The sequence below is a fragment of the Artemia sp. Qi Xiang Cuo genome, chromosome 9 (assembly GCF_049724085.1).
Source record: "Artemia sp. Qi Xiang Cuo chromosome 9, ASM4972408v1, whole genome shotgun sequence".
In the NCBI taxonomy this organism is placed as follows: Eukaryota; Metazoa; Arthropoda; class Branchiopoda; order Anostraca; family Artemiidae; genus Artemia; species Artemia sp. Qi Xiang Cuo.
Window position 1 is genome coordinate 67,199,281 of NC_142802.1, and position 27,434 is coordinate 67,226,714.

Consider the following 27,434-nt stretch of genomic DNA (forward strand, 5'->3'; position numbering starts at 1 on the left):
GAGGCAACGCTATAGCGTTGCCTATAGTAAAGATAATACGGCTCCAAAATTTTTGTCTTTTTTCCAGGGACACTTTATATGCAAGGGGTCATCGTAGAAACCAAAGGTGACTCATTTGATTGGAAATCGTGAGTTCTAGTGCCCTTTTTAAGGGTCAAAAGTAATTGGAAGGCAACCAACACCTCTTCCACCCCCACCAGTTCCCCAAACACATCCAATCAAAATTTCGAGATAGCCATTTTGTTAAGCGTAGTTGATTTCCAGATAAAAACTATTTTTTTGAGGAGGACACTCCCCCAAAGCCCCCAGGGCAAGGGTTGTAAGTTATGCCATGGGGGTATATAAGATTTTTATAGAAAGCCTTGTCGTAGAAACTTCAAAAAGGACCCTTTTTGATAGTCGAAAGTGATTGAAGGGAAACTAACCCCCCTCTCACGCCCACCTTTCCCCCAAACACATCCAATCAAAATTTTGAGATGGCCACTATGTTCAACGTAGTTGAAAATTCAGGAACTTAGGTCGTTGAGGATAACAACTCCTCCAGAGCCCTCAGGGCAAGGGTTGTAAGTTAAGCCCTGGGGGGATATAAGGTTCTTATGGAAAGTGTTGTCGTCGAAACTTCAGAAAGGGCTCATTCGATTAGAAATTTAAATTGCTAGTTCCCTATTTAATAGTCGAAAGTGATTGGAAGGCAACTAATACCCCTTCCACGCCCACCATTTTCCCAAACACGTCCAATCAAAATTTTGATATAGCCATTTTATTCAACATAGTTGAAAATTATGGAAATTATATGTTTGAACAGGGCACTGCCCCCACAGTCTTAAGGGCATGGGTTATAAGTTATGCCCTGGGGGCATATATGGTTCTTGTGGAAGGCTTATTGTGTAAACTTCAGAGAGGGCTCATTTGATTGGAAATTGTAAGTTCCAGTTCACTTTTTAAGCGAAAAAGATATCTGAGGATAACCAGATTCCCCCCCCCAAACCCTTTTCTCCCAAATGCATCCTATAAAAATTTGAGATAGCTATTATAGTTCAAAGATCATATAACAAAAAATCCGGTGTCGACAAAACCCCCAGGGCCCGGGAACGGGCCTTGTAAATTATGCCCTGGGGCATATATGGGTCTTATGGAGGGACAAGGCCGTATCCAGGGGGGCTACCCGGTTTGAACCCCCCCCCCTTCCCCCGACATTTTTGTCCGGGTCGGAAATTAGTCTAGAAAATACCTGTAAAGACAAAACCTTACCAGAAAAAAAAATGCTCCCACACTAAATCCTATTGCATTTTGTGGGTTAACGGTTCTGATCAGCTTACGCAATTAGGTAACCGTAGGTAACCCCATGTTCACCTGACCTTGCATGGTAAATTAGCGTTAATAATATGCGCTCTGATCAGCTTACGCAACTAGGTAACCCCATGTTCACCTGACCTTGCATAGTAAATCAGGATTAATGGGCACTTGAGACCTAGTATAAGAGAGTGCAAGAGTGTCAGTTCAGTTTAGTTCATTTTTGGACTTGGCTAATAGAAGAGCAATTTTCAAAATGAAGAGGAAGTGTGACATTACGTCGTTTTCACGCCCAAGCGGACCAGGGATGTTTCTGAAAGTATGCCTAATGGACGCGTCCTCGTTCGCAAGGGGCGGACTAACGGTCTCGAGCTAACGTAATGTTGCTCGAGGATGTTAGACAAAGTCCGCGGGAAAAAATGGGGTAACCCCCCCCCCCCCCGAACAAAAATCCTGGATACGGCCCTGGGAAGGGATGCTCGTATTCACTTCAAAGAGGGCTCATTTGATTGAAATTGAAAGTTCTAGTTCACTTTTTAAGAGTTAAAAGAGATTGGAGGGCACCTAGTCCTCCCCCCTCCACGCCCTTTTTTCCTAAAACCTATCCGATGAGAACTTTGAGATAGCCATTTTTTAAAAAATAGTTCAAAGACCATATAACGAAACCTCCGGGATCACCACAGCCCTCCAGGGCCCGAGTGCAGGCGTTGTAAGTTATGCCCTGGGGGAATATATGGTTCTTATTGAAGGGATGCTCGTAAAAACTTCAGAGTGGGCTCATTTGATTAGAAATTGAAAGTTCTAGTTCAGTTTTGTAAAGTCAAAAGCGGTTGGAGGGCAACTAGCCCCCCCACAACCATTTTCCCCAAATGCATCCAATAAAAATTGAGATAGCCATTAAGTTAAAAATTGCTTAAAAGTCAGATAACAAAAACTCAGGTGTCGTCACAACCCCCCAGGGTCCGGGGGCAGTCGTTGGAAGTTTTGCCCTGGGGCATATATGGTTCTTATGAAAGGGATGCTCGTATAAACTTCAGAGAGGGCTCATTTGATTGGAAGTTGAAAGCTCGAGCTCACTTTCTAATAGTCAAAAGAGATCCAAGGGCAGTTAGCCCCCCCCCCCCACGCCTTCTTTTTCCAAACCCATCTGATCAAAATTTCGAGATAAGACATTTTGTCAAAAATAGTTCGAAGGTTGGATAAGAAAAACTCCTGTGTCAATACAACCCCCCAGGGCCCAGGGGAAGGCGTTCTAAGTTATGCCGTAAGGGCATGTATGTTTTATTTTAAAGGGATGCTCGTATAAACTTCATAGAGGGCTCATTTGATTGGAAATTGAAAGTTCTAGTTCACTTTTTAAGATTCAAGAGAGTTAAGGGCAATTAGCCCCCCCCCCTCCGCCCTTTTTCCCCGAACCCATCCGCTACAAATTTTGAGATAGCCAGTTTTTTTGGAAATTGTTCAAAAATAAAAGGCCCGGGGGATAGGCGTTGTAAGTGTTGTCCTGGGGGCGTACATGGTTTTTATGAAAGGGATGCTCGTATACACTTCAAAGAGGATTCATTTGATCGTAAACTGAAATTTCTAGTTCAATTTTTAAGAGTCAAAAGATATCCAAGGGCAACTAGACCCCCCCACACATACCTTTTCCCCCCTAGCCCATCCGATAAAATTATAATAATAGCCATATCATTAAAAATAGTTCGAAGTTCAGATAAGAAAAATTCATGTGTCAACGCAACCTTCCAGGGCCCGGAGGCAGGAATTATGAGTAATGCTCTAGGGGCATATATAGTTCTTATGGAAGGGATGCTCGTATAAACTTCGGAGAGGGCTCATTTGATTGGAAACTGAAAGTTCTTGTTCATTTTTCAAGAGTCAAAATAGATCGAAGGACAACTAGCCTTGAAGGCATAGGATAAAAATTTTGATGTGGACATTTTGTTAAAAATAGTTCAAAGTTGAGATAACAAAAAACTCCAGAGTCGACACGGTCACAAAGCGCCCGGGGGCAGATTTTTTTAGTTATGTCATGGGGGCATATGTATTTATTATGGAAGGGATGCTCGTATAAACTTCATAGAGGGCTCATTTGATTGGAAATTGAAAGTTCGAGGTCACTTTTTAATTGTCAAAAGAGATACTAGGGCAGTTAGCCCCCCCCCCCCACACCTTCTTTTTCCAAACCCATCTGATCAAAATTTTGAGATAAGACATTTTGTCAAAAATAGTTCGAAGGTCGGATAAAAAACACTCCGGTGTCAATACAACCCCCCAGGGCCCATGGGAAGGCGTTCTAATTTATGCCCTAAGGGCATGTATGTTTTTTTTAAAGGAATGCTCGTATAAACTTCAAAGAGGGCTCATTTGATTGGATATTGAAAGTTCTAGTTCACTCTTTAAGATTCAAGAGAGTTAAGGGCAACTAGCCCCCCCGCCCCGTCCTTTTTACCCCAACCCATCCGCTACAAATTTTGAGATAGCCAGTTTTTTTGGAAATTGTTCAAAAATAAAATAACAAAAACTCCCCCAGGGCCCGGGGGATAGGCGTTGTAAGTGTTTTCCTGGGGGCGTACATGGTTCTTATGAAAGGGATGCTCGTATAACCTTCAGAGAGGAATCATTTGATAGGAAATTGAATGTTCTTGTTCATTTTTCAAGAGTCAAAATAGATCGAAGGACAACTAGCCCTAAATGCATCAGATAAAAATTTTGAGATAGAAATTTTGTTAAAAATAGTTCAAAGTTCAGATAACGAAAAACTCCGGTGTCGACACAGCCCCCATGAGCCCAAGGGTAGGCGTTGTAAGTTATGCCCTGGAGGCGTATATTTTTTTTATGGAAGGGATGCTCTTATAAACTTCATAGATGGCTTATTTGATTAGAAATTGAAAGTTGTAGTTCACATTTTAAGAGCCAAAAGTGGTTGGAGGGTAGCTATCCTCCCCCCACACTCAATTTTTTTTTTCCCAGAGGCACTTCATGTAGAAGGGGTCGTCGTATAAACTTCAAAGGGGGCTCGTTCCATTGGAAATCGAGAGTTCTATTGCCCTTTTTAAGAGTTAAAAGTGATTGGCGGGTAACTAGCCCCCCAAGCCCTTTTTCCCGAAATACATCTGATAACAAACTACTTGAGGTAGCCATTTTGCTAAAAATAATTCAAAGATCTTATAACAAAACTCCTTTACGTAAGGCCATTTTGTTAAAAATAGTTCAAAGGTCAGATGACACAGGAAAAACTCCTGTGTCGACACAACCCGCCCCCCCCCCCCAGGGCCCGGGTCAGGCGTTGTAAGTATTGCTCTCGGGGCATATATGGTTCTTATGGAAGGTATGCTCGTATAAACTTCGGAGAGGGTTCATATGATTGGAAATTGAAAGTTCTCGTTCACTTTTTAAGAGTCAAAAGAGATCGGAGGGCAACTAGCCCCCCTCTCCACGCCTTATTTTCCTCAGACCAATCCGATAAGAACTTTGAGAGAGATATTTTTTTCAATATAGTTCAAAGGTCAGATAACAATAACTCCGGCGTTGACAAAACCCCCCAGGGCCCGGGGGGCAGGCATTGTAAGCTATGTCCAGGGTTAGTATGTGGTTCTTATGAAAGGGATGCTCTTATACACTCCAGAGAGGGTTCATTTGAATGGAAATTTAAAGTTGTAGTTCATTTTCTCAGAGTGAAAAAAGATCGAGCGGCAACTAGCCCCTCTCACCCTCCATGCCTTTGGGTTTATCGGATATATGAATCCATCCGATAAAAATTTGAGGTAACAATTTTTTTAAAATAGTTCAACCATCAGATGTTAAAGCTCCTGGGTCGACACAACCCCCTAGGGCCCAGGGACAGGCGTTGTAAGTTATGCTCTGGGGATATATATGGTTTTTATAGAAGGGATTCTCGTATAAACTTCATATAGGGCTCATTTGACTGAAAATAGAAAGTTCTGGTTCACTTTGAAAGAGTCAAAAGAGACCGAAGGTTTATTTGCCCCCACCCCACGCCCTTTTTCCATCAGTTCAAGAATGTATTTCGCTGAAATTTTATTTTTATTTTCAATGCTGTAAGAACTGGAAAAGAAAATAATTGTAAAATAATTCGTTTTCAGTTAAGCGCCAATGACGCAGTAGGCTTTTAGTTTTTATCAAACAGTTCGTGGTAACGAACTGTAAGTAAGGAGCGACCCGGCTCAATGGTAACCGAAACTCTAAAAAATCAGGATTCTAATACCAATAGATACATCAAAATAATCTGATTTTAATTCTGATTTCAAATATATGAGTTTCATTAAGTTTAATGTTACCCATCAAAAATTACGTGCCTGAGAAAATTTGGCTAATTTTCGAAAAAAGAGGGAAAAACCCCCTAAAAGCTATAGAACCTTAATGAAAATCACACTATCATATTCAGCGTGTCAGAAAACCCTACTGTAGAGGTTTCAAGTTCCTATCTACAAAAATGTCGAATTTTCTATTTTTTGCCAGAAGAAAGATCACGGATGCGTGTTTATTTTTTTTTTTTTTTTTTTTTTTTTTACCCAGGGGTGATTGTATCGACCCAGTTGTCCTAGAATATCTTGGGAGGGCTCATTGGAATGTAAATTATGAGTTTTAGTGGCATTTTTAAGTGACCAAAAAAATAGAGGGCAACTAGGCCCCCTCCCATGCTTATTTTTTTCCCAAAGTCACCTGATCAAAATTTTGGTACAGCCAATTTGTTAAGCATGTTCGAAAATATGATAAATATGTCTTTTAGGATGACTTGATTTCCCAAAGTCCCCAGGGGGAGGGATGAAAGTTATGAACTTTACTCAATGTTAACATATAGTATTGGTTATTGGGAAGTATACAGACTTTTTCAGAGGAGATTTTTTCTGGTAGGGGGGGTAAGGCGAGGGTCGGGGGCGATATGCAAGGAACTTTCCATGAAGGAAGTTTACATGGGGGCAGGGACATGGCTATGAAGGGGGCGCCGGATTTCCCAGCATTATTAAAGAAAAAGATCAGGAATTAAATTAATAAAAACAAGTTTTTCAACTGATCAACTGATTGTGATTAAGAGGTCATTTTTAAAGAACTGGAAAAAAAATTCGAACTATAGTTTAAAGAGCAGGGTATTGACTAGGGGCGAACCCCCTAATATACGTGTTAAAAATTTATGAATATAGAAGTTCGTTACGTAAGTTAATTCTAAGTTACGTATATTTATTACTAATAAAAACGTTCGTAAATAAATTTAAACAAGTTTCGAGAAAGCCATTTAACCAAATATAATATGCAAATTTTGTTTTAATTATTCATGTACGGTGAGCCAAAATCAAAACCTGCATTAATTCAAAAACGTTCAAAAATTAAATAAAAAAAACAAGTTTTTTTAACTGAAAGTAAGGAACGACGTTAAAACTTAAAACGAACAGAAATTATTCCGTATATGAAGGGGCTGTCCCTCCTCAACGCCTCGCTCTTTACGCTAAAGTTTGACTTTCTCACAACTCTATTTTTTAAACAATAAAAAAACTTTAGCGTAAAGAGCGAGGCGTTGAGGAGGGGACAGCCCCCTTCATATACGGAATAATTTCTGTTCGTTTTAAGTTTTAACGTCGTTCCTTACTTTCAGTTAAAAAAACTTGTTTTTTTTATTTAATTTACAGTTAAGGAAGGAAGTAGTATCCAAACTCTCGTTTGTAGTGAAACTATATTTGTCTTGAACAACTTTAAAAAGAGCTAATAAATTAAACTGAATATCTGATGTATAATAATATTAATTGCTGAAAGTTCATCAGTTCAGAATGTTACTTTAATTTTAATATTTATTTTCAATATTAAGTACAAAAGAAAATATTTGTCATAAAATTGGTTTAAACCTTATGCCAGGCTTCTCAAACTGGAAATTAATATTCTTTTCAAGATAATAATGAAAATACGGAAGAGATATTTGTTGCTAAACATAGAGAGTATGCCCCAGTGTGGAATCGTCTCCTCTCAAACTCATCGAAAAGAAAATAATCACGATCTAAGTGGTATCGTCAACCCGCGCATTGACTAAGAGCTGGTAGTTTTTGGGTCAGTCTGCTCATCCTTACTATATAGATCATTAGGACAAAATTCGGAATATGTCTTAAAAATATGTTGGATATCAGTAGGCTAAGTAGGGTCGTAGTCGGGGGCTACACACATATGCACACACACATATGTCATTATACACGCATTTTAAGATTCCATAAAACATATTATGGCAGGTTAGAGCAGGTAAAACCACCATCCCAAATTACATTACGTATCCAAGGTTTTAATCTTATTCTGCGGCACGAGCGGAACGAACTTGAATCACTTATTTACAGAAGATTAATTTCTTCAATAGTTCTCCCCTCTTTCACCAAGACCTCCGTTTAAAATTTTAACTTACTTCATCTGCTCCCTTGAAAAAGATAACCTCAGAACCTCTTATAAAATTTATTTCGGTTGTCAATGTGTACAAGTTATAGACGGGTGTATGAGGTGTTTGAAATAAAGCGTAAAATCTCACTTTTTCCACCCCGTATGAGCGTTCAATCTATCAATTAGTTAACAGCTATGTCTCTAGTGAGCAGGATTTATTGTCACGCATTTGAAACGCTCCAATGCTTACGATGTGATAAGTCCGTTTCTCTGCTTGATGTCAAGATATGTCATTAGCCAAATTCTGAAAAAAGATGGGGTAAACAGATCACAGACAATCCAGCAGCATAGCTTTCAAGTAATTCGAGAAGGGCTTAGGTTCAAAGCCGTTCCTAGGGCTGGTGGTGCCCGGGGAAAAATTAGTTATAGCACCCCCTCCCAACTTAAATAAAAACATTTTTTTGTCTTAAATTTCAAACATTTCATTTAAATCCAAAATTTTTCCTAAAACCAAAAAAATATTGGCAAACGATTTTAATATCAAATATATAGCCTAATGATAATCGAGCGGACTTCTTAAAATTCAAACGCATGTAACTAGATTAGTTTGTGTACTACTATTTGTTCTGAAAAATTGGTTTGTTAATCAAATCTATACTTGCAAATTAACAATTGTTTATTACTCAAGGAATAGTGATTATATTTATAGGGACACCATTGTGAAATATTGCCTGGGGGTAGATTTCCAGAGGGAAATTTCCCAATGGTAGCTGTGACGGTAACAAATTAAAGTCTTTCAATTGGGCTGATATGTGTTTTACTTAAGTACCACCAAGGGTTAAAATGTCTGTTTAAAGTGGTAAAGTGGAACTTATACACCATGAATACAAGGCCCTATCCAGGGGGAGGGTTTGAAGTTTGAACTCCCTCCCTGATTTATCTTTTTTACTCGTAAAAAAATGCATATTAGCATATTTTTGATTTGTTTTTAAGTTGTTTTATATGTTTTTTAAGGTTTGTGTAAAACAACCCCGAAAAATAACCCCGATCCCTCAAAAAAAAAAATCCTGGATATGGCCCTGCATGAATATCTTAGAAGATTATGAAAGATCGGAATTCGATTTTTAATGAAAAAGATATGTAGTTATGCAGTGTTGGTAGCGGTGAAATTAAAAAAAAGGTGAGAAATCAGCAATTAAAGCTAAAATCATATGGCATAAAACGGTTGACGAAGATACAGATTTCCTTTGAAGTGTAATTGTCTCTGTGAAGCAACTGATTAATGTCTGAAATTTCACTGACGAAAAGTAGTGCCAAGCTTAACTAATTCAGTTTGTTAATTTCCTTTCACATTTTATAGCGGTTTCACATTTTATATTTTGTAGCGCATTTCAGGTATGAACAGATCTAACATGGGCCCAAGGGGAAGAGGCGAAAAGTGTTTTATTTTGATGTACTTTTGAGGTATTTATTTTGAGGTATTTTAAAATGAAATTGACTTGTTTGTAAGAAGATCAATACTTTTCTTATACTCTCGATTTACAATTGAAGCGAAAAAATATATAAATTATACATAATTTAAATAAATATATATAATTCTACATATAAAATATATATAAAAGAATACTGGTAAAATGTTTAATAATACACTGAAGATAAATAAAGTAAGAACTTATTTATACGAAAATAATAATAAAAAGTCTGAACCTTTCAGATTATTTGAGTTTTCCTTGTGTATTGATATGTTTTGTTTAAGCTAGTTTTCAACAGAAAAAAACTAGCTTAAACATAACATTAACATATCTATAAACAAGGAAAACGCATACAGAAAAAAAAGGAAAAACGAAAGGAAACTCACATTCAAACAAAATCCAGTATGTTCTTTCCCGCAACAAGACACGAAGTAAGATCTCTGTTATATACTATTGTACGTACATGTCTCAATAAGGTTCTTATATGGGATTCTAGAAAAATGAATTTTAAAAAACTAACGTTTGCCCTCGGCTTAATTAATTAAAATAGAAAAAATTGAATAATTTTCAAATTTCATTTCATATTGACCTCCATTTTTAAAGTTCAAAGTTATTTGGGGATGATTATTAGAAATTCCTTGACCTATTTTGTTGTTATAAGTATACTCCTTTTTAGCCTGTGTTTAGATTAAATTATTGTAAACCAGATTTAATCGATTCACCCCTTCAACTCTATTTATACTAATCCTCTTATACGTATATTTTTAATCTCTTTAATTTCTCAAAAGCCTTGTAATAGCCCAACACAATTATCAATTATTTTTGTTTGGCGAAACATTATATCATGGAGCGGAAGAGCAAAAGATATTCTATAGCTGCTGAATCAAAAGTTTATAATTTTATCTATTTTATCTTGTTGGAGTCTACTTTCTAAGTTTTGCTGGGTTCTCCCGACACGAAGTTTATCACAAGAACAAGGTATTCCATACACCACACTGCATATTTTTTTGGATTAAATCTTTTCTTGTATTTAATGGACATCTTAGAGCTATTTGGGATTTGAAACCAATTCTTATATATATGTTGTCTTTTTTTATTTCTTTTGCGACAAAACAGGTAGAAACGTTAAAGATATGTGATTTTTTTTTGGGTTGATTTCCTATTCTTTTATAACACACACACACACGTATATATATATATATATATATATATATATATATATATATATATATATATATATATATATATATATATATATATATATATATATATATATATATATATATATATATATATATATATATATATATATATATATATATATATATATATATATATATATATATATATATATATATATATATATATATATATATATATATATATATATATATATATATATATATATATATATATATATATATATATATATATATATATATATATATATATATATATATATATATATATATACATATACACACACACACACACACACACACACACACACACACACACACACACACACACACACACACACACACACACACACACAGCACACACAAAAAACACACACACACACACACACAGAGAGAGAGAGAGAGAGAGAGAGAGAGAGACACAGAGAGAGACACATATATATATATATATATATAGATAGAGAGAGAGAGAGATATATATATATATATATATATATATATATATATACATATATATATATATATATATATATATATATAATATATATATATATACATATATATATATATATATAATATATATATATATATATATATATGTATATATATATATATATATATATATATATATATATATATATATATATATATATATATATATATATATATATATTTCCGCTTTGCCGCAGAATAAGATTAAAACCTTGGATACGTAATGCAATTTGGGATGGTGGTTTTACCTGCTCTAAGCTACCATAATATGTTTTATGGAATCTTAATATGTGTGTATAATGACATATGTGTGTGTATAGGTGTGTGCATATGTGTGTAGCCTCCGACTACGACCCTACTTAGCCTACAGATATCCAACAGATTTTTAAGACATATTCCGAATTTTGTCCTAATGATCTATATAGTAAGGATGAGCAGACTGACCCAAAAACTACCAGCTCTTAGTCAATGCGCGGGTTGACGATACCACTTAGATCGTGATTATTTTCTTTTCGATGAGTTTGAGAGGAGACGATTCCACACTGGGGCATACTCTCTATGTTTAGCAACAAATATCTCTTCCGTATTTTCTTTATTATCTTGAAAAGAATATTAATTTCCAGTTTGAGAAGCTCGACATAAGGTTTAAACCAATTTTATGACAAATATTTTCTTTTGTACTTAATATTGAAAATAAATATTAAAATTATAGTAACATTCTGAACTGATGAACTTGCAGAAATTAATATTAATAGCCATCAAATATTCAGTTTAATTTGTTAGATCTTCTTAAAGTTTTTCAAGACAAATATAGTTTCACTACAAACAAGTGTTTGGATACTGCCTCCTTCCTTAACTGTAAGTAAAAACCAAAAGCCTACTGCATCATTGGCGCTTAACTGAAAACGAATTATTTTACAAATATTTTCTTTTCCAGTTATTACAGTATTTAAAATAAAAATAAAATTTCAGCGAAAAAAATTCTTGAACTGATGGAAAAAGGGCCTGGGGGGGAGGGGTTAATTAACCTTCGGTCTCTTTTGACTCTTTCAAAGTGAACTAAAACTTTCTATTTTCAATCAAATGAACCCTCTCTGAATTAACCCTCTCCCAGGGCCCAGGGACGCCTGTCCCTGGGCCCTTGGGGGTTGTGTCGACCCTGGAGCTTTAATATCTGATGGTTGAACTATTTTAAAAAAATGGTCACCTCAAATTTTTATCGGATGGGTTCATCCATCCGATAAACCCAAAGGCGTGGACGGTGGGAGGGGCTAGTTGCCGTCCGATCTTTTTTCACTCTGAGAAAATGAACTACAACTTATAATTTCCATTTAAATGAACCCTCTCTGAAGTGTATAAGAGCATCCCTTTCATAAGAACCACATACTAACCCTGGACATAGCTTATAATGCCTGCCTCCCGGGCCCTGGGGGTTGTGTCGACACCGGAGTTTTTGTTATCTGACCTTTGAACTATATTGAAAAAAATATCTCTCTCAAAGTTCTTATCGGATGGGTTTGAGGAAAATAGGGGGTGGAAAGGGGGTGTAGTTGCCCTCCAATCTCTTTTGACTCTTAAAAAGTGAACGAGAACTTTCAATTTCCAATCATATGAGCCCTCTCCGAAGTTTATACGAGCATACCTTCCATAAGAACCATATATGCCCCGAGAGCAATACTGACAACGCCTGCCCCGAGCCCTGGGGGGGGGTGTCGACACAGGAGTTTTTCCTGTGTCATCTGACCTTTGAACTATTTTTAACGAAATGGCCTTACGTAGTAAAGGAGTTTTTGTTATAAGATCTTTGAACTATGTTTAGCAAAATGGCTACCTCAAGTAGTTTGTTATCAGATGTATTTCGGGAAAAAGGGTTTGGGGGGCTAGTTACCCTCCAATCACTTTTAACTCTTAAAAAGGGCAATAGAACTCTCGATTTCTAATCGAAGGATCCCCCTTTGAAGTTTATACGACGACCCCTTCTACGTGTAGTGCCACTTACAACGCCTACCCTGTGGCCCATGGGGGCTGTGTCGACACCGGAGTTTTTTGTTATCTGAACTTTGAACTATTTTTAACAAAATTTCTATCTCAAAATTTTTATCTGATGCATTTAGGGCTAGTTGTCCTTCGATCTATTTTGACGTTTGAAAAATGAACAAGAACTTTCAATTTCCAATCAAATGAGCTCTCCGAAGCCTATAAAGGCATCCTTTCTATAAAAACTATATATGGGCCTAGAGCATTAGTAATAATGCCTGTCTCCGGGCCCTGGGGGGTTGCATGAACAAATGAATTTTTCTTATCTCACCTATGAACTATTTTTAATGAAATGGCTATTATAAAAATACTATCGGATGGGCTAGGGGAAAAAAGTGTGTTGGGGGGGGGGCTAGCTAGTTGCCCTCGGATATCTTTGGACTCTTACAAATTGAACTAGAACTTTCAATTTCCAATCAAATGAATCCTCTCTGAAGTTTATACGAGCATCCCTTTCATAAGAACCATGTACGCCCCCCAGGACAACACTTTACAACGCTTATCCCCCGGGCCCTGGGGGAGTTTTTGTTATTTTTTTTTGAACAATTTCCAAAAAAACTGGCTATCTCAAAATTTGTAGCGGGGGGGGCTAGTTGCCCTTAACTCTCTTGAATGTTAAAAAGTGAACTAGAACTTTCAATTTCCAATCAAATTAGCCCTCTATGAAGTTTATTCGAGCATCCCTTCCATAACAAATATATACACCCCCAGGGCATAACTTACAACGCCTAGCCTCGGGCCCATGGGGGCTGTGTCGACACCGTAGTTTTTTGTTATCTGAACTTTGAACTATTTTTAAAAAAATGTCTATCTTAAAATTTTTATCTGATGCATTTAGGGCTAGCTGTCCTTCGATCTAATTTGACTCATGAAAAAAGAACAAGAACTTTCAGTTTCCAATCAAATGAGCCCTCTTCGAAGTTTATACGAGCATCCCTTCCATAAGAACTATATATGCCCCTAGAGCATTACTCATAACTACTGCCTCCGAGCCCTGGGGGGTTGCGTAGACACATGAATTTTTCTTATCTGAACTTTGAACTATTTTTAATGATATGGCTATTATTAAACTTTTATCGGATGGGCTAGGGGAAAAAAGGTGTGTGTGTGTGGGGGGGGGGGGCTAGTTGCCCTCGGATATCTTTTGACTCTTAAAAATTGAACTAGAACTTTCAATTTACAATCAAAGGAATCCTCTCTGAAGTTTATACGAGCATCCCTTTCATAAGAACCATGTACGCCCCCAGGACAACACTTACAACGCCTATCCCAGGGCCCTGGGGGAGTTTTTGTTATTTTATTTTTGAACAATTTCCAAAAAACCGGCTATCTCAAAATTTGTAGCGGATGGGTTCGGGGAAAAAGGGCGGGTGGGGGGGGCTAGGTGCCCTTAACTCTCTTGAATCTTAAAAAGTGAACTAGAAATTTCAATTTCCAATCAAATGAGCCCTCTATGAAGTTTATACGAGCATCTCTTTAAAAAAAACATACTTGCCCTTAGGGCATATCTTAGAACGCCTTCCCCCGGGCCCTGGGGGGTTGTATTGACACCGAAGTTTTTCTTATCCGACCTTTGAACTATTTTTAACAAAATATTTATCTCAAAATTTTCATCAGATGGGTTTGGAAAAAGAAGGTGTGGGGAGGAGGCGCAAATTGCCCTCGGATCTCTTTTGACTGTTAAAAAGTGAGCTTGAACTTTCAATTCCCAATCAAATGAGCCCTCTCTGAAGTTTATACGAGCATCCCTTTCATAAGAACCATATATGCCCCAGGGCAAATTTTACAACGACTGCCCCCGGACCCTCGGGGTTGTGACGACACCTGATTTTTTGTTATCTGACTTTTAAGCAATTTTTAACTTAATGGCTATCTCAAAATTTTTATTGGATGTATTTGGGAAAAATGGCTGTGGGTGGGGGGCTAGTTGCCCTCCAACCTCTTTTGACTCTACAAAAGTGAACTATAGCTTTCAATTTCTAATCAAATGAGCCCTCTCTGAAGTTTTTACGAGCATCCCTTCAATAAGAACCATATATTCCCCTAGGGCATAACTTACAACGCCTACCCTCGGGCCCTGGGGGGCTGTGTCGACCCCGGAGGTTTCGTTATATGGTCTTTGAACTATTTCAAAAAAAAGGCTATTTCAAAGTTCTGATCGGATGGGTCTTAGGAAAAAAGGGCGTAGAGGGGGGGGGGGTGGATAGGTGCCTTCCAATCTCTTTTGACTCTTAAAAAGTGGACTAGAACTTTCAATTTCAATCAAATGAGCCATCTTTGAAGTTAATACGAGCATTCCTTCCATAAGACCCATATATGCCCTCAGGGCATAGTTTACAACGCCCGGCCCCGGGCCCTGGGGGGTTTTGTCGACACCGGAATTTTTGTTTTATGATCTTTGAACTATAATAGCTATCTCAAATTTTTATAGGATGCATTTGGGAAAAAAGTGTTTGGGGGGTGGGAATCTGGTTATCCTCAGATATCTTTTTACGCTTAAAAAGTGAACTGGAACTTACAATTTCCAATCAAATGAGCCCTCTCCGTGTTTGGGGAATGGTCCTAGAATATTGTGGGAGGGCTCATTGGAACGATAATTAAAAGTTCTAGTGCCATTTTTAAGTGACCAAAAAATGGAGGGCAACTAGGCCCCCTCCCATGCTCATTTTTCTCACCCGATCAAAATTTTGAGATAGCCATTTTGTTCAGCATGGTCTAAAATATGATAAGTATGTCTTTTAGGATGACTTAATCCCCCGAAGTCCCCTGGGGGAGGGCTGAAAGTTATGAACTTTACCCAATGTTAACATGTAGTATTGGTTATTGGGAAGTATACAGACGTTTTCAGGGGGATTTTTTCTGGTAGTGGTGGGGGGGGGGGTGGGTCGGGGGGTATATGGGAGGATCTTTCCATGAAAAAGTTTTCATGGGGGAAGGGACATTGCTGTGAAGGGGGCGCCGGATTTCCCAGTATTATCTAAAAAAAAAGATCAGAAATTAAATATAAAAAAACGAGTTTTTCAACTGAAATTAAGGAGCAAAATCAAAACTTAAAACGAAAAGAAAATATTACGTATATGATTGGGTTCACCCCCTAGTCAATACCTCGCTCTTTCAGCCAAAGATTTTTTAGTACTTTCACAAGAGCTATTTATTCTAATTAACGGCCTTTGTGATTAAGGGGTCATTTTTAAAGAATTGGAACAAAATTTGAACTTTAGCTTAAAGAGCAAGGTATTGACTAGGGGGCGAACCCTCTGATATACGTATTAAAAATATATGAATATAGAAGTTCGTTACGTAAGTTAATTCGTAAGTTATGTATATTTACTACTAATAGAAACGTTCGTAAATAAAATTAAACAAGTTTCGAGAAAGCCATTGGACCACATAAAACTAAAATTAATATGCAAATTTTGTTTTAATTATTCATGTACGTTGAGCCAAAAACAAAACCTTTATCAATTCAAAAACTTTCAAAAATTAAATAAAAAAAAACAAGTTTTTTTAACTGAAAGTAAGGAACGACGTTAAAACTTAAAACGAACAGAAATTATTCCGTATATGAAAGGGGCTGTCCCCTCCTCAACGCCTCGCACTTTAAGTTAAAGTTTGACTTTCTCACAACTCTATTTTTTAAAACAATAAAAAACTTTAGCGTAAAGAGCGAGGCGTTGAAGAGGGGACAGCCCCTTTCATATACGAAATAATATCTGTTCGTTTTAACTTTTAACGTCGTTCCTTACTTTCGGTTTAAAAAACTTGCTTTTTTTATTTAATTAATAATAAGAAATGGCTGCTATGTTGTGAATTTTTGTGACAAATAATTTAAACTAAACTCATTTCAGTAAACCAAACTAATTTCAGTAACCGATAATATTAGAAATTTTATGTTCGTTCTTAAAATGGGCCTTTTACAATGTGTTATGTTTCAGCGGAAATTGACAGGAAGGCATACGATCTGTCTTTATTTTGACCATTCGGTTATAGGTTGATTTTTCACCATTTGATAAAAAAAGGAAAAACGCTTAGAGTGGGTTAAGTTGGACCAATAAAGCGGTGTGGTGTTTTTCATTTTCCAAAAACCTGAAAGCAAATAACATTTGAAGTGAAAAATTAAATAGTTTACGTGGTTTTTGCTATGCTTTGTTTATGTTTTTTAAGTTTCATTATGTAGCTTCAAACCTGACTACCGATTTGGTGGAGATGCCGTGGATGTACGGGAGGGGTATATCAGGCATTTGACACCCCCATAAGACCAAAATATACAATAGATGAAACGCAATAACATTAAAAAAATACACTCTCTGGTCCCACGAGCTAAAAGAAATTAGATTAAATAATAATAAATTACAAATGTTAATTGTTAAACCCTATGAAGAAGATGGAAAACTTTAGTGATTTCAAAGAAAATTAAAAGAAACATTATTTGGCAAGTATGAATTTTCGTTTCGTTTGTTTTGGAGGAGATTTGATTTGATTTAAATTAAGTTGTAATTGTTTGTTGGTTGGTGACTGTGACCCCACAGCATGGATATGGTATGTAGTTGCTGCCCCTGTAGTATTATTTTTTTTTTTTTTTCTGTCTTTTTTTCTTTCTTTCTTATTATAGTGAATTTAGAAGACGTAATATGTATGTGTTTTTTTTACCTGATTCACCCTATATCAACCGTTTGGTTTTGGGTGAATCATATTGATTTGTATGTAAATTGTTGTTAAAATTAAATAAATATATCAGTATATAAAACCCAATTAGTCGTTGCTTGTTCTTCATTGGGATTATTACTATGTCCCTCAGCGATCGCTCAACACTTCTATTACTGCTGTAACAGTTCTATCCCCATTTCAGTAACCAATAATATTAGAAATTTTAAACTGCTTAATTGTGCTTAAAAGTTGTCCTTAAAAGCGGCCTTAATTATGTTTTCAGCGGAGAAAAACAGGACGCAAACGATCCGTCTTAATTTTGAGCATTCGGTTGAAGTTTTATACTCCAGAAACTTATCTTCTTTTAAGAAAAGAATTTGCCATCTCACAAAGAACAAAAAAATGTTTCTTCAGGGTTAAGGTGGAGTGATAATGTTAGCAGAGCTTCAATAATTGGCTGCCTCACGGGTATACCTAGTAGCAGGTTACCAATCCGTTCAAGTGATTACCGCTCGTTATGATGGCGAAAGGTGTCTTAGAAGACCTCTGCCGTGTTGGGTAAGGGCGCGTGGTTGCTCTTGAATGCTGACAAGCTAGTGATAACATCTTAACTTGTTTTGATATCTGATATCTCTTCGTACTATTAGGTACGCAAACTATGTTTGGTGTAACTTATACATGCAATAAAATTGTTTGGTTCAAAGTGAATCGACAAACATTATAAAAGTTGACAATAGGATAACTGTTTTTAAGTAATATATTTTGAATGGATTTAAAGGATAGTTTGAAAAACGTGGCCTATGGAAATCAGTTGGGAGATGGTGAGCAATTTATTTTCGCTTATATCCTCCCGACTTAACGGTGCTTTTGTGTTTGCAGGAATAAGATTTTTAAACGAAGTATCACTATGAACGGTAAAGAGCGAATTTAAGCCTCAAGTACCCCGGGGACATCAAAATAAAAACATTTTTAATGTTTTTTTTAATTAAAAACCTATTTAAAAACCTAAATTATATTAATTATATTAAATTATATTAAAAACCTAACCCATCGTACGTCTATTTATGCCTGAAAACAGCGAATCACTGAGATACTCCCCTTTGGTTGTTTGAAAATGATGGAGTTCTTAGGACAGTACCACATTTTCATCAGCGTTGCCACGTTGACCCATGAAAACACTGAAGCCAAATAAATTTCTTAAAATTGAGGCTGATCATCCTTAAAAACTAAAATATTAACAATATTTTGGTTCCAAAAGGCAACTACACCTTCAAGAGAAAGCTGGTATTTACGGGTTATAGCGACCACACCAAAGAAGTGAATTTAGGTTAATCCTAGAGAAGTATACCAAAATATTATGAAAATATAGTATTTTAGTAACAAAATTATGGAAACTATACTAGAGAATTATGGAAAGTAGGCTACCCATAACGCATTATATTAAAAACCTAACCTAACGTAACCTAACCTAACCACTTCTGTATATTAAATATTTAATTAAAATATACCTGCATAGATACCGTTTATCTCACTTAGGCTAAGCCGAATATATCCGAGTGGACACCGAAAAACGGTTTCACTACAGATCACAGACGTAAGTACCGGAAAGCTACACTTTTTAAGCTACTTAGACCCATGTGTTTCAGCTTCTTTTTTTGTTAAATATCCACCCACGTATTTTTTCTTCCCAATCTGGCGCCCACTACCACCGAAAACTGAATAAATACATATGGAGGTATTCTTGATAAAAATGGAATTCTTGATTTGTTCTAGTTTTTTAAGAGACACATGGCTATTGTAAAGTGTCAGCCATATAGCGAGCTGACGTTACTATTAATGAATAAATGGAACCTAAAGCGAATAAGAATTAAAATGAACAGAGCTTACCACAAATATTTAGTTTTTGCCCCCCCGCCCCCCTGAGATCCCTCTATCCTTAAAGGCTGGAGTGTCATTAGCATTTAGCGGACACTAATTTGATATTTTAAATGGAAAAATACGTTCAAGACCACACTGGCTATACAATTACATTATATTGATTGGGTACAGGCTACATTTAATTGCTTCTTTTCCACTAGTGGGAATACATTCGTTATGGTTATCTTTCTTATGTTAATATATTTTTGTTCAATAACTTTCGTTTTTTTTCCTTTTTTCTTTTTTTGTCGAACTTAGATGGAAAGTATATTTACATTATTTAGCCCACTGATTTCCACTGAAATAAATTTGAAAGTAAATAGCTTAATAAGGAGAGTATATTTATGAAAATGAATTCAATATTAGGCTGCTAAAACTGCATTATTTCCTGTTACAAATATACTATTTCAGAATAAAACCTTCTGTAAATTTTACTACTTTTAAATTTTTTAAAGTGTGATGATACAAAAAAGGGAAACTGCTAGAAGAGTATTAAATTTTCAGTAAAATGTAAAGGGTGCCTAGTAGCAAGTGACAGATAGAACGATAAAAATGACAGAAAAAGGACGTAGATTTGTTATCAGCGCAGTAAAATTTGTAATAAACGTGCTCAGAAGCTCTTACGCGCAGACTGGTGGAAATTGAAGGTCATTTTTGAAATATAGACTTAACGTTTTTTGGTTTAACACCTGTTTGTATTTACTAAGTCAATGTAAGTCAATGCTGACTATGATAGAAGTTTTTGCGAAGCAGAGGTTTGAACGGCTTAATTTTGACCATTTTTCTAAATTCGTTCCAATTCCAAAATAAACATTAAATAACAAATTCTTACTTCATACTGTTGAACTAACGCTATTTAGTGCTGATGTGAAAGCAGTTATTAAATCTGATTTTTTTTTTCATTGAATTGGTTTCAAAATTCTTTTTTTTTCTTTCATTTTTGCCAACTCTTGTCCTAGAAAAAGAACGCACAAAATTTACACTGCCGTTTCTTTCAAAAACGGTAGACCACCTGCGAAAAAAGGGAGATAAATCGAAAATTTCCGAATAATTTAGCAAAAATCAATTAAAACTGGATTAAAAGACAAATATAAAAGAACTTTTGGCTAACTGAAGGGTGCGGTGAAATCATCGGAGCTGAATAACGAAAATCACTCTATCAGATTCAGCGTATCAGAGAACCTTACAGTAGAGGTTTCAAGCTCCTATCTGCAATTAAATAAAAAAAAAACATTTTTTTTTAACTGAAAGTAAGTAACGACGTTAAAACTTAAAACGAACAGAAATTATTCCTTATATGAAATGGGCTGTCCCCTCCTCAACGCCTCGCTCTTTACGCTAAAGTTTTTTATTGTTTAAAAAATAGAGTTGTGAGAAAGTCAAAATTTAGTGTAAAGAGTGAGGCGTTAAGGAGGGGACAGCCCCTTTCATATAAGGAATAATTTCTGATCGTTTTAAGTTTTAACGTCGTTCCTTACTTTCAGTTAAAAAACTTGCTTTTTTTAATTTAATTTTTGAACATTTTTGAATAAATGCTGGTTTTGATCTTGGCTCACCGTACATGAATAATTAAAACAAAATTTTCGTATTAATTTACTTTTATTTGGTTAGATGGCATTCTCGAAACTTGTTTCATTTTATTTACGAACGTTTTCATTAGTAATAAATATACGTAACTTACGAATTAACTTACGTAACGAACTTCTATATTCATATATTTTTAATACGTATATTAAGGGGTTCGCCCCCTAGTCAATACCTTGCTCTTTAAGCTAAAGTTCGAATTTTGTTCCATTTCTTTAAAACTGACCGCTTAATCACAAAGGGCGTTAATTAGAATAAATAGCTCTTATGAAAGTACTAAAAAATCTTTGGCTTAAAGAGCTAGGTATTGACTAGGGGGTGAACCCAATCACATATGTAGGCCTAATATTTTGTGTTCGTTTAAAGTTTTGATGTTGCTGCTGTTGCAGCTGATAAACTTGTTTTTTTTATATTTAATTTCTGATCTTTTTTTCAATAATGCTGGGAAGTCCGGCGTCCCCTTCATAGCAATGTCCCTTCCTCCATGAAAACTTCCTTCATGGAAAGATCCTCCCACAAAATCCCCGACCCCCCCCTACCAGAAAAAATCTCCCCTGAAAACGTCTGTATACTTCCCAATAACCAATACTATATGTTAACATTGGGTGAAGTTCATAACTTTCAGCCCTCCCCCCGGAAACTTCGGGGTATTAAGTCATCCTAAAAGACATAATTATAACATTTTCGAACGAGCTGAACAAAATGGATATCTCAAAATTCCGATCGGGTGACTTTGGGAAAAAAATGAGCGTGGGAGGGGGCCTAGTTGCCCTCTATTTTTTTGGTCACTTAAAAAGGGCACTGGAACTTTTAATTTCCATTCCAATGAACCCTCCCACGATATTGTAGGACCACTGGGTCGATACGATCACCCCTGGGAAAAACCTCTACAGTAGGGTTCTCTGATACGCTGAATATGATGGTCTGATTTTCATTAAGATTCTATAATTTTTAGGGGGTCTTTCCCCCTTTTTTCGAAAATCAGCCAAATTTTCTCAAGTGCGTAACTTTTGATGGGTAGGACTAAACTTGATGAAACTTATAAATTTGAAATCAGTATTAAAATCTAATTCTTTTGGTGTATCTATTTGTATTAAAATACCGTTTTCTAGAGTTTCGGTCACCATTGAGCCGGGTCGCTCCTTACTTACAGTTCTTTACCACGAACTGTTTGATTAAATAAAAAAAAGAAGTTTTTTTTAACTGAAAGTAATAAAGGAGCGACATTAAAACTTAAAACGAGGAGAAATTATTCCGTATATGAAAGGGACAATAAAGTATTATATTGTTTTAAAAAACAAAGTTTTGAGACAGAGTCAAACTTTAGCGTAAAGACCGAGGCGTTGAGGAGGGTAAAGCCCCTTTCATATACGGAATAATTTCTGTTCGTTTTAAGTTTTAATGTCGCTCCTTACTAAGCATGGGCACTGTTTCGTTTTTCTGTTTCTTTTCTGTTTTTAAAGTACCTGTTTCTGTTCTGTTTATGCAAAAAAACAGAAACAGAACAGAAACAGATGACCTGTTTTTTATTTACCTGTTCTGTTCTGTTTCTGTTTTTATAATAGCTATTTCGTCCTGTTTCTGTTTTTTCCTACCTGTTTTTCTTCTGTTTCTGATTTTATTTAAGTGATACGAGAATGAGATATTTGAGAATTTTGAACTTACAAAATTATTTTTAAGACATATTTTGAAATTGTGTAGAAGCGTGGTTACGCCTCATGCGATTTCTAGAATTGGAACGTAAGTAAAATGATGGAACTCAGTCTGTCAAGCGTATCAAATAGTGCTGCTTGATTGTTTCAGCTAGGCAGAATTAGGGACTAGGAGTCAGATAATTGTAGGTATTTGTGTAAGTGTTAGCAGTGGTGAATCCAGGGAGGACCCGGCTCCCCCTCCAAGATTTTTTCCTGCACCCTCATTCCTTTCTTTTTTTCCTTTTTTTTTTCACTCCTTTATGTAGAATAACTTTTGCATTTTCGTCAATTATTGGTACCTTTGTTACATTGGGTCCCCCCAAGGTTCTGCTCGATGGTGACCTTGTCACATTAGGCCTCGCCAGTGATTTTACTTTAGATCCGCTCCTGAATGTTGAAACGGTAAAGGGGCAGTTTAATTCCACTAAAACGACGTATTGCTTACAGTATATTATTCGAGCAATTGAGCAGGAAAGTTGCACAGTTAGTGTCCAGAAGAAGCAGGATACAAACAAATCACTTGTTACTGTGTAACCTGGTTCTAGTGGTAGGGGTAGGGCCTCTGTCTCCTACATTACATGGGAAATAATTTGCACCTTTAGCCGCGAGAACTTTAATTTAACTCTTTTTATGGAATTTATGCTGCTAAATAACATTGACTTGCTACAATTACCGTGCTGACGTAAACATGATAAATACTGGTTGTTAATCTGTAAAATTCTCTTAAATGCTTAGTCAGAGAGCAAAGTAAATGTTTTGAAGTCTTGCCCAGTAGAAAAATAAATTTTTAGTAGCAAATTTTTATTGCATCAACATGAAAAGATAGGCAAATACATTTTTTCTCATGTTGCTAAAATCATCTCTAAAATCAATAGAAATACTTTCAAGATGAAGTCTACAGTTGAAACTAGCTGATTTTCTGGAAGGGACAAATTCTTATGAAATGCTGATATACTTTTCTCATTCAGTAGGATACCAATCTTCCGGTGAACACAGTATTTTTTACCATACAGCAAAAAAAATTCAAAAAATTAACAGTAAGCGGTGAATTATTTCATGTATCTGTCTCATAAATAGCAATTATAGACAAGCTAATTCCCGTAAAAATTAATATTGTGCTTCAAATGGGTCTAAGTTGGTATGAAACCGTAGTTGTGATATAACATTTTGCTTTTATAAGCAGACAGATTCTTTGGCTTATTGTGCCAACAAAACAGCTCAGGAGGCAATTGGTCCCTTTCCCCCTAGTTATGCTAGTGAGGTGAAAGAGGTCAGATATTTGGTTGGAGGTGCAATTTTTGAAATAGTAGGCTACTGGAAGGTGTTTCTAATTTTGTAAAAAATCCTAAAATCAACCTTTGTGCTAAGAAAAGCATGATGTCATCTTCTGATGACGACTTGGATGTTCCAACTAAAACTTCTAAGCTATCTCTCTGGGTATCCCATTTGAAAAAGGAATCACAGAAAGTATCAGGTGCAATTTCTGCAAAGTGTCTCTAAAGGCTAAGGGAGTCTCTACCACGACATTAGTAGAATGCGCCTTCTGGATTTGCCTAGACATATAGCAATTTCAATGTTATTCTATAGAAGCTCTACACCTTTTCAAAGAGAGTGACTATCCCCATGCATATAGGTAAACATTTCTACAGGGCACTACACCATTTCAAAGAGAGCGAGTATAACTTGATTGGTGATTGGGATTTGAATAAAAGGAATGGTTTTCTCTACAGTTCCTATTAGAATGATAATTAAATTCAAAGAGAATAGTTTATTTGCGAGAATTCTAGTAGAGAGAAATTAGTGGTGCATTTACATTATTGAAGATTAATCATGTAACCGAAAACAGCAGTAGTGATTCACGAATAACCAATGTGGTTGTGGGAATAACCGCTGGTTGTAGACTTTGTCTTGAATTGGACACTATGTATGCTAGATATGTGATATCATTAAGCAAGTTTAAACAGGAGGAGCAACTATGTTTTGCTGGAAATGTGAATATTCTCCATATAAATAAACTTCGGTGAGCATTAGATGTCCTATCGAAATATATTGATGAGAACAAAATGCATCAGTGAATATGATTATTGTAATTATGTTCAATAAAATTGTTTCTAAATCAATGGTATTTTTTTTTCTTTCTATAGTAGACTAGCGTATATTTTTTAGAGTAGAAAAAATTCTGGTTAGTCTGAAGTTGGTTGTGAGAGAGTTAGGACTCTAAAAAATGGAAAGATTCGAGAAAGATCAAATCATGAGGAATCTAGTTCTTATGGAAAAACGTTTGATTCTAGATGAAAATCTTCTAGAGTTGTCTATTCAAAGAAAGGTATTTTCTCGGGGAATACTTGTTAATATAATAGAAACTGAGTCTTCATCATTAAACTACTTTTTGCAGCTTCTACATCGTGGTCCCAATGTATTCACAAAATTTTTTCATATATCGATCTCAAGACAACAAAACTATTTTCTTCATATTCTTTTAAACAATATTTTTCAAATTTATGACTTTTTTTTTCAAGAGAAAGATGGTACTCAAGGATAATTTGCTCCTCTCTCTATCTCTATCTCAGTCACTTTCTAATGCTGCTAGCTCAGTTTCATTGTGGCAGTGAGAGTGTCAACACATGACAAAATGTTCCATACATGTCCACTATGTATGTACTCACTGGGCAGCTTCATCATGTGAGAATTGCACAATGATTGATGAGTATGATGAAAAGTGTAGATTATGCAACCCATGTAAATTGCATAGAGGATATGCTGTACAAATTAAAGGTTGTAATTCCTGTCTTGAAGAGGTGTGTGACTCTCATTCTAGCGGTTACCTATGCTCCAATTGTCATTATGATAAATGTAAGCAGTGGGAGAATACATATCCCGGTATGATTGGAAAGTATCCAAACCGCGAATTTAGTTTCTTGCTACAAGATTGGTATCGTCGTGGTTCTAAATTGTTCTGGGATGAGGAACCGGGTCAAAAGTTCAACTGTTTGAACAACAAGAGAATATAGTTTCTAAGTCATTGTTGTGAATACAATGGGTGTTTTGATTATTAGCCCACTGATTTTTATTTGGCTGTGACAGAATGTGATTCGACACTTGAGGACACTGTTTATGAAATTGCTTCAAATACGCAAATTGAAACATGTGAGTTCTATAGAATGAATGAGAATAGTATCATTGACTGTACAAAGAGATATGATAAGAGTGAAGTCACACTCTACTATAGAAAATGTGACCCTGACTTTGCAATACATCAGGATAAGTACACTGTGAATTCAGATAATCTACTTGCACTAGTAGTTGTCGACAAATACCCAGTAGTGGATAATATCTAAAGAGTAGAAAAGTCGTTTTTATTATGTATATAATTTTTTTTATTAATAAACAATTTCACATACATTTTTGGTACATTTTATTATTAGGGCACTAAAATAAATATTAAATACACTTGTAAGTATATTCTCCACTAGGAAGTCATGAAATAGAGTTAAGTCAACTTAGATGCCTAGAAACTGCATGTAAGTATAGCCACAGCATCTGAATATGAGGAAGAATGGAGCATGAAAGCCACATGTCTTAGTCGTTAAATCCTGTAATTTTCGTAGGTATTGAATAATAGTTTTTCTACTGCTTTCAATAAACTTGCTAATGTATGGCGTGTAGAATTTGTACAATAACCCAAGAGGACCAAAAAATTCCATATACTTCTCTGTTTGAAAGATGCATAGCACGTGGCCAGTCGTCACAGTCGATGGATTGCTAATAAGAAGGATTAAGGTATTGTTAACACTTAGAATTTTTTCAATGAAGTCCGAAGGTATACAATAGGACTTGCACTGGGACATGTACGGATCTATGCTAAATACATTAATTACTTGGTTTGTGTTCAAGGTGAACGGTCTATTAGAACACTGCCGTCGGGAGTGATTTCACAAAAGGTTTTAAATTGACTCAGTAATATTAGCGCGTAACTCTGCATCAGAGCATTGAAAAATACACATTATAAAGGTGTATTCCTAATTTATGCTTTACTCATATTCTGTATGCCTGAGAGGTCCAAAATAATAACTCCATGTTTTTTAGAAAACATTAAATCAGTTATTTCATTTTCAAATATTTGAAATTCATGATCTAGGGATTGCATGGTCAACTCGTAAAAAGTTTAAAAGGTGTTTTGATCAAACGTTAAAGTGTTTAATGGAAAGTCATTCATTTTGCGCAAGAAACTAGATAGGTCGAAAAAATTTTAATCATGGGGGGACTCAGTACATAATTCAATGACACTGCCACTCTTAAAAAAGACCAAAGCCACTTATTAAGGGATTTCTTCGTTGATAAAGGATGAATCACTATAGCTAAGAAAGCTAGTAGCACATTGACGTTGTGTGGCGATTGTATTAGGGACAAGAATCATAATGCTGGTACCATTGGCTCTTCGCTTTTCAACTGCCAATGCAACATACCTCAGTACTTGTTGTTTTCGGACGAGGAAAATTGCCCATGTGATAATGACATTTGCATAGGGTGCTGCAGAACTTGTTTTTCTCAGAATGAAATTCGATGTGGCCAGCTGTAACCTTATATCAATCTTGACATTGGGGGGTAGCTATTGGGATATATTGAATATCTCATGATTTAATTTTCCAACTAGATGACACTCCTGGGTCACTGCAGTAGTCAACTCACCGTCAGTATCAACACCCGTTCGATATTCATAGCCC

At 35.9% G+C, this 27,434-nt stretch overlaps 1 protein-coding gene across 1 annotated transcript in view; it reads left to right on the plus strand.

Annotated features, from left to right (window-relative positions):
• Window positions 1-18,093: 18,093 nt before the first annotated feature.
• The window catches only part of ci (transcriptional activator cubitus interruptus), a 221,058-nt gene continuing 211,717 nt past the window's right edge, over window positions 18,094-27,434 (plus strand). The window contains exon 1 of the mRNA XM_089094842.1: window positions 18,094-18,336. Coding sequence (XP_088950968.1) covers window positions 18,282-18,336 — 55 coding nt within the window. The 5' untranslated portion in view covers window positions 18,094-18,281. The remainder of the gene's footprint in view (window positions 18,337-27,434) is intronic.